Source organism: Eleutherodactylus coqui, chromosome 7 (genome assembly GCF_035609145.1).
Source record: "Eleutherodactylus coqui strain aEleCoq1 chromosome 7, aEleCoq1.hap1, whole genome shotgun sequence".
Taxonomy (NCBI): Eukaryota; Metazoa; Chordata; class Amphibia; order Anura; family Eleutherodactylidae; genus Eleutherodactylus; species Eleutherodactylus coqui.
The window spans coordinates 82,390,604-82,403,697 of record NC_089843.1 but is presented as its reverse complement, the minus strand read 5'-3'; the positions used below and the strand labels follow the sequence as shown (position 1 = coordinate 82,403,697).

The 13,094-nt window shown below is 42.9% G+C and overlaps 1 protein-coding gene across 1 annotated transcript in view; it reads right to left on the bottom strand.

Moving 5' to 3' along the window:
- Nucleotides 1–13,094, bottom strand: part of WDR1 (WD repeat domain 1) — a 47,373-nt gene that overhangs the window by 6,114 nt on the left and 28,165 nt on the right. Inside the window, exons 6-13 of the mRNA XM_066573276.1 lie at nucleotides 12,033–12,110; nucleotides 11,802–11,882; nucleotides 9,121–9,354; nucleotides 8,926–9,013; nucleotides 5,930–6,086; nucleotides 5,102–5,189; nucleotides 2,483–2,593; nucleotides 528–701 (exon numbers count right to left, since the gene is read on the bottom strand). Coding sequence (XP_066429373.1) covers nucleotides 528–701; nucleotides 2,483–2,593; nucleotides 5,102–5,189; nucleotides 5,930–6,086; nucleotides 8,926–9,013; nucleotides 9,121–9,354; nucleotides 11,802–11,882; nucleotides 12,033–12,110 — 1,011 coding nt within the window. The remainder of the gene's footprint in view (nucleotides 1–527; nucleotides 702–2,482; nucleotides 2,594–5,101; nucleotides 5,190–5,929; nucleotides 6,087–8,925; nucleotides 9,014–9,120; nucleotides 9,355–11,801; nucleotides 11,883–12,032; nucleotides 12,111–13,094) is intronic.

Sequence of the window (13,094 nt, the reverse complement as noted above, 5' to 3'; positions counted from 1 at the left end):
GATAGAAGTTAAAAGGGTATTCTCATCTTAACAAGAACCGGTCACGGAGTTCATGCTGCTAAGTCAAGGACGTGAGCCACACAGACTGCTCCCCACCCACAGCATGCTGAATGACAGCTGTCCCTATACACAATCAGGGAGAGGAGCCGTTGGTCAACACGCTGCAGGTGGGGAGGGCCCGCTTCGGTTCGCAAGTCAAACAGGTAAACTTCTAGGTGTATTTCAGAACACCACATACACGGAGTCACTGTACATGGGGGTTCGGGCAGCATGCACCTGGTGACGTTACCTTTAAACACTTACCTCCACAAGATATGCAATAAATGTCGGCTATATGTGGGTCTCCCAACCGCATTCCACCTGGTGAGGCAGCCAGAGCATCCAGGCTGTAACTGAATGCAGGAAGGGGGCCCGGATTACAGAAAGCGCTGAGAAGCGAACCAGCAGCAGTTCACTAAAGCTACCTGGATTGCAGGACTTATACATGTTCTGAACTACAACACAGTCTCCCACCAGCATCTACTTACTGCATATCCATCAGCAACAGTGAAGACGGTGACACATCTGTTCACATCAGTGGCAGCAAGAAAGGCACCATCATTGGAATAGGCAAGGCTGGTGATAGCACCCTTAACTGGCAGAGACTTCCCCTCATCCTTCAGAGTGTTCCCTTGAATGGAATATAAATGGATGTTGCCGTCCTATCAAAGAGAAAATCATTTGAATGAATGTCCATGTAATCGCTCAGAAACCGGTCGCAGCGCTTTTTTTCAATATACAGCAAGAGAACCTTTTGCTAGGAGAATGGAACCACAGTGCCATCTAGTGGCTAACTTGCCAATCACACAGTCATATTGATGCATGGCGTAAGCAGTAATTTACTAAACACTGAACAGCAGGCACGTGATCACAAAGGGTTGATTCTAGAGGCACATCTGGTATCACAGCAACAACATGACCATCTGAGCCAGCAGTACAACAGCCGGGTACTTGAATGACCACATGGCATCTAGCGACTGCAGTTTAATAGTCGAAAACAGACAAGAGTGCCCCTGATGACTCCACCTCATTGCCAACAAGGTCTCACACAGGACCTGAAAAGACGTCACTGGATCTTGCATATATGGCAGAAGGTTGTATGGAATGCAGAGTCCCATTTCCCGGTGTACCATACGGTTGTCCGAGTCAGCATATGGTGTAAAAAACATGAAGCAATATCCAATATCACCATTGAGGTTCAACAGGCCGATGGCGGTGGTGTCATGGTCTGGGGAGTGTTCCCCCGATGCCTGAAAGCTGAGATTGCCATTGATAGTGATCGTTCAGTGTATAGTTATGTTGTTGCTTAACTTAAGACAACACGAAAAATGGTTCATACTGGCTTTGGTCTAAATAGAGGTTATATACAGCCAATTAGCAACCAAAATATTGTATTTTATCTTTGTTTTACTTGTGCCGAGTCTCCCAAAATAGCAGGGTCTGCCAATCTAAGGTCCATATACACTACAAGTTTTGTACTCCCACCTGTTTACAGAGTAATTGAGTCTTTATTTCCTTACATTTCTCACTTTATCCTTAGAAAGGATCACAGTATTTGCCTAAACAAATCACACTTTTTGTTGATTGAACCAACAGTTTTAGTGGTGCATTAATTGATATTAATGGGCTACAGTGTATATCTATTATACCTTGGTTTATAGAACATTATATATATTGTATCCGGCTTTATAGTTAGTAGTGGTAATGGACAGTGGTTCTCACTTTAGCACTAGATTACAGAACCAGTATGGGAATGAAATACACCTATAGGGATGAGACCAAATACTGAAGAACAACTGAAATAGGAGCAAAACTGTTAGTTATCAGAGCCGCCTATTAATAGCAGTAATTGTAAGGGCTTATTCGCATGGGCATATGCAATTTTGGTCCATGAAAAACAACCAATTTCTAGGCGGGTTGCATGCATTTTTGGAGAAGGACATAAGCACTAGAGTTGAGCGAACATACTCTGCCGAGCTTGATACTCGAATGAGCATCAAGCAGTGCTCAACCCCGCCCAAGGTTGTGGCTCCTCCCCGCTGTGACATGCCTGTTTTGGCCCCTCCCAGCTGCAGCGCGCATCAATGGCAAATTTTTTTGGGGAGAGGGGGAGAAAGGGAAAGAGGAACCTGGAAGAAAAAAAAAAAGCTTCAGTCTCCCATTGTAGTCAATTAGGTTCGTTACTAGAGTAGAGTAGAGTTCTCGAATTTTACGTAAAGCTCGACTCGATTAGGGCGGACCCGAGTGAGAATAGGCCAAAATGAGATAGGTTGTCATTTTCTCTTTCCCCAATGAACCATTGGTCTGTTAGAGAAAACACATGTCTGATTAGCCTCACTGAATACAACGGGTCTGTGAAAAGTCCACTGAAAAGGAGGGCATAAAATAACCCGTGTGAATAAGCCAAGAGTGGCCATGAAGCAAGAGCACACAAGGTACTTACTGTACCACCAACAGCAACTTCTCCAGTGCACGGGTGAACAGCGACAGCTTCTGGCTCATAGTCCAGAGAATCGATGGCAAAAACCTTCTTCTTGTCCTTTAGCAGCACAATCTGTGGAAGTCATAGAAGGAAAAATAAATAAATAAATAAATACAATGCACAGTCAATGGAGGCCATAATGTATATCTTCCCTATGAGCAGCTGCTCTTTAATAACTTCTTTCCAAGGTAGTTGGTCAGGGAGCAGATCAAGGACACCACCTACACGGACTGGTTACTTCACACTGTGCCCATCAATGAGGACTGCATACACAGAAGTGTCTGCACCTCACTGGCTATAATGCCCTGCTCTCCACACAAACCAGTGAAGAGAACATAAAGCTCGGATCAACAAACCTGTCGCTTATTTTTATTGGACAAGTTGCATTTTTTAAAATGGTACAACTTAGTGTACCATATACCTAGTTTCCTTGAGGCCTATCCTGAAAGTAAGCCCTAGCATGATTTTTCAGGATTTTTGAGGATGCTTCAAGCCCTACTCCAAAATTGAAGCCCTAGTTACAGTTAAAGTGTCAATTTAAATAGTGTCCAGGCAGCTATACATGGCAAAAAGTAAAATATTTTGGAGCAAAAGTTAATATAAGACCCTGTCTTATACTGAAAAACTTAGTAATTTATTACCCCCGTTTTCCTAAAAATAAGTAGAGTGAAAAAAATGCAGTTGCAGCATTTTTGGGTTTCATATTTACATCGTTCATAGTGCAGTGAAAAGGACTTGCCAAAAGTTTGTAGGTCGTTGCACTTAGGGTAATGCCAAATTTTATATATTTGTAAAGTTTTGTTACTTTAAAAATATTTTTAAATAACAGAATAATATGGCAACAGAAAAGAGAGACTCAGAACTTCTTTTACTGACTGCCAAGAGTACAGCTTTGTGCATTAACTCTTACATTTGGGCAGTAGAACATGCAAGTTGGTATCGGTTTCTAAACATAGCATTTTAACTCCTTCCCATCCCAGGATATATGTACATCCTAGCTGCATGGGGTTAATATGGCACAGACTCTAAAGCCAAGCCAGCTCCATAAATGGCCTGCAGAAATACCATATACTGCAATAATGAAGTATTGCAGTATATGGTATAAGAATTCAAACAATCACATTTTCAAGTCTCCTTAAAACAGGGAAGAAAAAACAAACAAAAAAAAAACAAAAACACACAACATGATTAAAAGAGTCCTTACACAACCACATCGACAGAAAGATTAAAAAATAAAAAAAGTTGGGTGGCAGAAAATATATATTTTTCAGGTTATTTAAAAGTAGGAATGCAAAATCTATAGTATTGCCATAATCATACTAAGCCATAGAATAAAGTTATCACGGCACTTTTGACATCTATTTCAGTATATTATAGGGTGCATTAACTCCTTCAGTGCCTGATTGGCTCAGCGCAGGGACCAATCAGAGGCAGCTCATTCAGCAGGCGGGGATTTTAAATCCCCGGCTGCTGAATACTACTCACAGCAGTTCAGGAGAACTGCCGGCCAGACGCGGCTGAACTCCGGCTGCAGCGGAAAGGTGAGTATACATTTTAGGATGATTTTCAGGTAAGGGCTTATATTTTTAAGCCCTTCCCGAAAATTCATCCCGCGCTCGCCGGCAGCCCATTGCTTTCAATGGAGCCGGATATATTGCCGGCTCCATTGAATTCAATGGTCAGTGCTCGTTTAATCAAGACGAGTACCGCGTGGTGCTCGTCTCGAGTAACGAGCATCTCGAGTACCCTAATACTCGAACGAGTATCAATCGCGGACGAGTATGCTCGCTCATCTCTAGTGGCGACACAAAAGCAAATCTTTAGGAAAAAAAATTAAAAAATGCTGGAAAAGTACAAATAGCAAAAAAAAAAAAAAAAAAAAAAAAAAACACAAAAAACAAAAACAAAAAAAAACACCCAAAACACTGTATAAAAACTTGCTATCGCCAGGATCATGTTGACTCAGAATAATGTTATCACATTTATTCTGCACACTGAACGCCGTAAAATTGAAATCCAAAAAACAAATGGCAGAATTTCTTCCACCCCCCCCCCACCCCCCAATCTCCCTACAATGTTTTTTACAGAAGTTATGCAATACATTATATACACACCCAAAAATTATGCCATCAAAAAATACTTGTTCCGCAAAAACCAAAAAAAAGAAGCCCTCATATGGCTGTGTTAATGCAAAAATGAAAAAGTTATGGCTCTTGGAATGAGACTGGAAAATTAGTTGAAATTAAGTGATTGCCCATCTAAAAATAAACCTGCCCTGGCGGGTCTGACAGGGTGGTAAGAAACCCCCCACTGAAGGGGTTAAGTGGTACCAATGAAAAACAACTCACAAAAGGGGAAAGACAAAAAACTTAAAGGCTCATAGATAGCTAGGTCAACAGAAAAATAAAGTTACGATTTTCTGAAAGGGGGGGGGGGGGACCAAAACGGGGAAAAACGCCACATCCTTCAGGGGTAAACTCAACTTATTTTCCCTCTTAACAGCCTTTCCAAAACAGCTGAAACCGTACAAAAACCAAAACGTATTTTAGTCGAAACCCCAAATATATATAAAGTAGGTACCTGGCCAATGCACACGGTGACTGCGTACCCTCCAGCACCAACAGCAACGCTTTTTGGTTGGACATCCAATTTAATAGAATTCTGAGGACTAAAGTTTTTTGGGGAAAAAAAAATAAAAATAAATAGGTAGAATGTAAGCAAAAAAACAAAAAACAAAACACACCATCATTGATTGTGTGTATCCTAGTCCATGGCTGCATTAAAGGGGTTGTGATAAGTATGATGGGTGGGGTTTCAGCAGCGAGACTCCTACAGATCACGAGGATGGGGGTCCCATGTCCCACTCTGTCACTTCAGGCACCCACCTGCAGTGACGTCCGTTTGAACGGAGCGGTGGCTGGGCATGTGTGACTGCTGCTCCATTTATTTCAATAGGGCTGATGAAAATAGTCAAGTACAAGCACTCATCTGTCTCCAGCACCCCCACCGAAAATAACTGAAGCGGCACCACACATGCACAACAGGGGTACAGCTTAGCCCAAAGTGAGGGACACACACAGGCCCATGTTCTCAGGAGCAGTGGACTCTCAGTGCACTTTTCCCACTAGGTTCTATGCAAGAATATGTATAGGAAGCAACTAAGTGTCTTCCAGCTTCAGCCTGAGACCCGACCAGTAGTCCCCCCACCCTCCAAGTGCTGCAGTATCATGTAGCAACTCACCCTCATTTACTTCAGTGTCGCTGAACTGCATTACCACGCACAACCCATAGACAGGTGTGGCGCTGCGTTTGCAAGAAAGCAACACTTTCTCAGCCTGGACCACCGCTTTAGACTACGGTTAGTGGAGTTGTGCATCACTATCCAGAAACAAGCCGCACGTCACAAACCTGTAAGCATTTTCTGCGATGCTGGTGAAACGCACGGTGTCATCCATGCTGCAGGTGACCAACTCGTTGGAGCTGTCCACAGCCATACTGGACACCTGGTTTGTGTGGGCTTTGCCAGAGAAGGTGTCATTCTCCCCGGTTTCAGCATCAAAATAATGTATGGCCAATAGTTAAGGAAAATATGCAGGGGGATTCAAACATTAGGACCACCTGGAATATATTCTACAAAGTGTTCTGCTTGTATCTGTTTGTTCAGAACACTTAGAGGGGAAGGAAGAGAGGTTGGATGGTGGGAGAGGGGTGGGGAAACCTTTGTGGTACTATGGTGGTGCCAGTTGGCCATTTTGGTGGCAGCCATCTTCGATTCAGTCTGAAAAACTTCAATAGAAATGGGGTTGGGGTATACACGATTTAAGGGTAGCATTTCAGATATTGATAGGTGCAACCATTTTACAGTTATGGATGACGACATGTTGAGTAATAAAAAAAAAAAAAAAAAGTTATGTTGAATTATTTGGTATGAAAAATACCAATTACATGTTTTTTCAGGTACCGGAATAAGCCGTTAACAATCCAGGATAGAATTAAGATCATCCTGAACGCCATAACAGAAATTCATATGAGGTGGCCAAGGCTTTCAATCATGAACAACCAGGAAGACAACATGACATCATCACTCAAATAGTTGCGGGTATTGCAAAAGAGGACTGCGCCTATCAATGTCTGATGAGTCTCTACCCTTAAGTCATCTATCCCACAATACGCTTTCCATTAAAGATCTGAATCCAAGATGGCCGTCTCCAAGGGAGCCGAATGGCACCAAAGTGCCAAAATGTCTTCCCCCACCCATCTAAGAGTTTTACAAAGTTTCCCATGAGTATTGTATGAATAAGACTCTCAGAATATCTGTGGAACAAAAAGAGTCAGACAGCAAGACTGTACCAGATGGAACAAATGTGAAACCGCTCAAAGCATGGAATACAAGTGCAGAACAGATGAAGTGTTGGCACACATCTATATACAGACTTAGGACAAGCTATAAAATCTACAAGACTCCTGATGTTTTATGCCATGTTCACCACTAGTGTCAGTGTTAGAGTGGATCCAAGCTGACAGACCCTACTGATTTAGCAAGAGAACTTTTATTTCTAAAGACAAAAAAAAAAAAGTTTTACTTAAAATGGGCAGTAAGGAGCCCTTTAAAATTCTAGCCATTCTGCATCATGGTTAGTGATTGTATATCTGTGAGAGCCCACCTGCCAGGACCACCACTGATCCTTAGAATAAAGGGAATACGGCACTAGCCAAGTGCCAGGAGCCAAAATGACATAGCTCGGCCCCCTTGTTCTTAAGATCAGCCCAGCTGTTGAAATATTTGCCAAATTGTGAAGGAGTGTGCATCCAAAATGGAGAAAAAGCACACTTACATATGTGCAATGCAAAACACATGCGAGTCCGGTGGCACACATGTGTATTGCTGCCTCATATAGGAGTCAGGGTGACTACCCACTAGCGTTTTTTTTTCTGCTGCAAATTTGCTCCTATTTTTTCTTCCAATTGTCAATGGGACTTGCTAATGTTAAAACCGCAACACGACGCAACGCAACTTTGCGTTTTTAACATTTGAAAGCCCCATTGACAATTGGAAGAAAAAATAGGAGCAAATTTGCAGCAGAAAAAAAAAAAAACACGCTAGTGGGTAGTCACTCTCAAAGTGAAATTTATAATATCGGTAGTACACATATAAAACTTATTGTCAAAAAATATATACATATCAAGCGCCTCTGCAACACAAGCGAAGAGATTTCGCCTAGTTAATATTTTGAGAGGGGCGGATTAATATAATGCGAGAAGCTGGATGGTCATATCGACGAAGTGCCCCCCACCTCGGCCGGTCTGACCAGACTGTTAGGAGGTGTTGGGACCAGTGGATGCATGAGGACACACACACACACACACACACACACACACACACACACACACACACACACACACACACAGCTTAGGACACCCTTGACAAACCACTAGTAGAGAGAATCCTCCTTTCGTTGTCCGCCATCCAGACACAGATGGCACCATCGTTACAGGCTCCTGTTTCTGTCGGAACCATTTCCAGTCACTTGGCTGAAGGACATTACATTTGATCTCACAGCGACCCTTTACATGTACAGCTTCCGATGCCCACTGTCATCTCAGTTTGCAGTGGTATCATGAATGTCGAAACTGGACTACTACAGAGTGGAACCAGGTTGCCTTCAGTGATGAATCTATGTTTCAAGACCTCGGGGTGAGCACCTCAATCCTGCCTTTGCTGTGGAGCAGCACACTACCCCCACTGCTAGTGTGATGGTCTGGGGGGCCATGGCATACAACAGTAAGTCCCCCCTAGTAGTGGTACGAGAGACAATGACAGCTCAGTGATATGTTCAGGACGTCCTGCAGCCACATGTGTTCCTCTCATGGCGGCTTCCAAGAGGCATTTTCCAGCAAAATAATGCTCAGCCACACACACGGGGGAGGGGGGGGGGGGGGGGGTGTCACAAGAATGTCCCCACAACATCGCCACACTTCTACGACACTTTTAAATCAGCCCTAGACAAATAGGGAGAAGGGTATGTCAAAAGGGGGCACTCTTCCTCATTTGTCCAAAGCAGATTTTAAATTAGAAGCCCGGATCCTACTTGCCATGAGTTTGCGGTCCCTAGGTCCAAAGAGTCTGTTAGTTAGGGGTCACACCTAAAGCAGTCACCTTGTCGTTGGCAGATGGGCTTTAACAATTTGATCAAAAGATGTGCCAAAACCCCAAACTTCTACATAGCAAGTATAGCAGTTCAATGTTGGCAGCATGCTTTACAGTACAGCGACAATGTGCACCGGTATACATATTTCACTTTGCGTGTTTAACTTTTTTTTTTTAAGTGGTTTGAATGTTATGACATCCTATGAGGAGAACATCCGCTTAATCCAAAAAGCTTTTTTTTTTTTTAAAAGGATATTAATATGTCCATCATGGCTCCCTGTATAAATGGTGGATCGCCCATCATTTTTGTGGACAGTTATGCACTGGATTGACTTGTTGTGTCCCTAAAATGGGGAAAAATAATAATTTATTAACCATTCAATAACCCTAAACACTGTATCAATGCTCAAAGAGTTACAAAGAAAAGATGCATGTATTGTGCCCACCATACCTTGACCACACGGAGGGGTCTGTCTGGGTTATTCTTGTCCAAATAATTGATGTAGCCAGACAGAGAAACAGTCAGCAAGTAATCCTTCTGCCACAAGCATCCCAACTGCTGATCGAGCGTATCTGAGCCGAACCCAAACGTGGTGACTGCTGAGTTAGCCGCAACATCCCAGATTTTAGCAGTTTTGTCCCCAGATGCGGAAAGTAGTTGGGTGCTGTCAGCACTCCAGCTAATCTGTAGTAAAACAAAGCCAATTATTACAGCCGGGTGTCTGGCCCAGAGGTGAGGCCACGTACACTTAGCTCTTCCTACAGACTTATATTAATTATTAAATAATTAGATTGTCAAGCATTTTGTGGCTACCATGCAGGTAGACAGGGAAGAGGTGGTTAGCAGCGCCACATCTTATTTTAGGGCGTGTTCACATGTAAACCTGTTGATTTGAAATCGAATTGTTGAAATCTGCTGTGGGTCTGAACCAAAATCCGTACCATCAAGGTCTATGGGAACTTAGCCAAAAGTAGAGGTTACCTGCACGAGCACAGATTTTTAATTTTTTTATGTAGGTTGCCAGGAGACCATAAAAGGTAACCTTTGGATCTTCTTGTGTCTTTTTTGCATACATGAAAAACGGATGACAGATATAAAACAAATGCAACAAAAGCACGTGCAACACATACAGTGAAAAATCAATAATTTTTCATGGACTGAGATAGCAGGAGATCGGCCGTGTGAATGAGCCCTTTGAGCTGGTTTTCCTATCATTACATTAGCTGTACACATACAGAATATGCCAGAAGTGTAACTGTGGGATATGGCGTTTTACAACACTTTGTAGGTAGGCTAGAGTCACATGGACGCATTTGTGTGCATCAAGTTTACACGCATAATACGCAGAGAATTGAACTGATTTCAATGGATTCGTTCCCATCCGCATTTTTTCCTCCGCATTTTGGTTGCGCAAAAAAGGGGGAAAAAAAAAAACAAAGAACAAACACACAACACATGCATTGCTGTTTCCACAAAAAAATGCTACACTCATCTATGTACAAATATGCATATACTAATGTTGAGTAAAGATGAGCGAGCATACTCGGTAACGCGATATACTCGAGAGAGCATCGCCTTTTTCGAGTACCTGCTGGCTCGTTCCTGAAGATTCGGGGGGGGGGGGGGGGGGGGGGTTCTCTCTCACTCTCCTCTCCCCCGACGCCCCCCCCCCCCCACAATCAGCAGGTACTCGAAAAAGGCGATGCTCTCTCGAGTATATCGCCTTACTGAGTATGCTCACTCATCTCTATTAAGGAGGCCTTTGTGTAAGTATCCGTAATCTTTTGCAAACCGCTGGTGCTTGGTACAACTCTGAGGTACCATCCACGAAATGTGGTAAAGGTCAGTCACAACTTAGGAGTCCAGCCCAAAATGTTACTGGAAATACATAGATGTTTAATAGAGATGAGCGAACCTACTTGGCCACGTCCCTTTTTCGCCCGAGCGCCGCGTTTTTCGAGTACTTCCGTACTCGGGCGAAAAGATTTGGGGGGCGCCGTGGGTGAGTGTGGGGGGGGGGGGGGAAAGAGAGACAGAGAGAGGGCTCCCCCCCTGTTCCCCGCTGCTACCCCCCGCTCCGCCACGCCTCCCCCCGCCCCCCGAATCTTTTCACCCGAGTACGGAAGTACTCGAAAATCGCGGTGCTCGATCGAGTAATTACTCGAAACGAGTACGGTCACTCATCTCTAGTGTTTAACAATGGGCCTTCATTTATCAAATCCATCTAACTGAACAGGACCTATTGCTCTCAACAACACGGTGTCATTCATTATTCTACAACACTATATATATATATATATATAAAAAAAAAAAAAGAAAAAAGAAGGATGAGCGCTGGTTGCTAAGGGCAACAAGCCAGTTTTTTTTCCCTTTTTGTTTTTTTATACCGTTCCTATAAATGAGACCTAAATTTAAGAGACGGTGACAGGGTCAGCAAAGTGTGAGGGTTTAAATGGCAGCAATATTATACTGCTGGAGTGACCTAAATCAGCAATAAATTGTTATATTATTGCGGATTGAACTTTCATGTGCGTCTGAGAAGGTACATTTGCATGAGATGATTGTTGCGCCATAAGTGCCTGACAGCCAGCCTACCAACTATTGCAGTGTGTGTGAAAGCACAGTAGCAAACTGGTGGCCATTCATAGATGGACTGCCTGTTTACGCGGGTCAATAGAGGCTTGATTTTTAAGGGAGCTAAAAACCAAGTGACTGACAAGTGCGCAAATTCTCAGTGTCCTGTTAGTGGCTACACGGAGACGACGATCAGCTGAATATTTGGGTGATAAAATCCCTATGTAAAAAGTACCTTTAAAAAAAAAAAAAAAAAAAAAAAAAAAAAAATTGTTCATCTACTGTCAATTTTTTTTGCTATAAAACAGGTGCCTTAAAGGGGACCTGTTGCTCCAGCACCATAAACGAAGTAATGGGAATTTACATGGGAGGAGTTCTTAGCTGCCATAAAGCATAAGTCTCCAGCTGCACTGTCTATACAATATAGGAAGGAAGACCAGTCTCAATATAACCACACGAGAAAGAATTTATAAATAAGTGTGTGGGGCTTGTTTTTTTAAACAAAATGTAATAGATCTAAAATACACTTAAAAATTTTTTTTTTTAAAAACACTTACTGCATAAATCCCTCCATCGTGAGCTTTTTCATTTCCAAGAGAGCAGATTTTCTCAGCAGTTTTTCCATCATACAGGAAAATCTATTAAAAACATACACACAATAGTATTAAGAGTAGTAACAGAATCCTAGAAGAGTCTCATCACTACTGAAGGCCTCACAGCAGGCAGAACTTCAGCCCAAATCCCACTCAGACCTTGTGCCAGTTGGCCAACATTTTCCCATGCATTACCTGGCCATCCGCGCTGGCTGTTGCAAATCTGTTGCCATCTGGAGAAAATCGCACACAGTTGACAAAGCGGCTGTGGTCCTGCATTGGCAAAAGCGAAAACATTAACAGGTTAAACAGAGCAGCTTTAAGGATCCAAGCCTACAACAAGCAGATAGAAAATAGATGGAAAGAAGTCTTAGCAACTTTTTTTATTTTTAGCTTTTTTCATTGTAGAACATACTTCACTAATAAACAATTGCAGTTACAATGTATTGCATTTATAGTACGTGTGATAGGCCGCCTGCAGCGGGACCCAACCCGAGCGCCTGCAGAGAGCAGCGCGGAAGTCACCCGCTCCCGCAGCTCCGGCTCTTTCATGTGCCGGCTGCCGGCGTATCCGCAGTGCGGAGCCTGTGGCCGGTGAGTGACGTTTTTGTGTGGGGCTCTGCGAGACCCGCACAGAATTAGAGCATGCCGCGGTTTGTTTGTTGCACGGGATTTTGCGCAGACAAACCGCGGGCGTCTGCATAGGACTGCGTGTTGTAATGCAATCCTATGCAGGCATGTATGGGCGGAAATTCCGCAGGAAATCCCGCCGCGGAATTTCCGCCCGTCTGCAGGCGGCAATAGGTATAATGCGTTCAAAAAACGATAAAGTAAGGCATTACAGAGATAATCCCAAAACGCATAGAACTAGGATATGGATAGTTTCTTAGGAGACGGGAGAAAGAGGAGACGTTTAAAGAGTTCAAGAATTATATTATAAGAGGTGGTATATTACAGATATGAATATTGGTTTGACAATTGATCATTAATTAAGGTTTAAGTATAAATGTTCTATTATTTTACAATACTATGAAGTTACAAAACGATCTACTAAGTACTGGAGAGAATTTTGAGTAAAGACTGTATTTAGAGAGTAACACCAAATATCCCACATTTTGTGAAAGGTTTCATGAGATTTACCGTTTATAAAAGCAAATTATTCATATGAGCTAAATCGTATTAACCATTTTATGCCATTGAGCTATAGTTGTGGGTCGCCTGTCCATCCATCTCACCACTATTGTCTTATGGGCTATA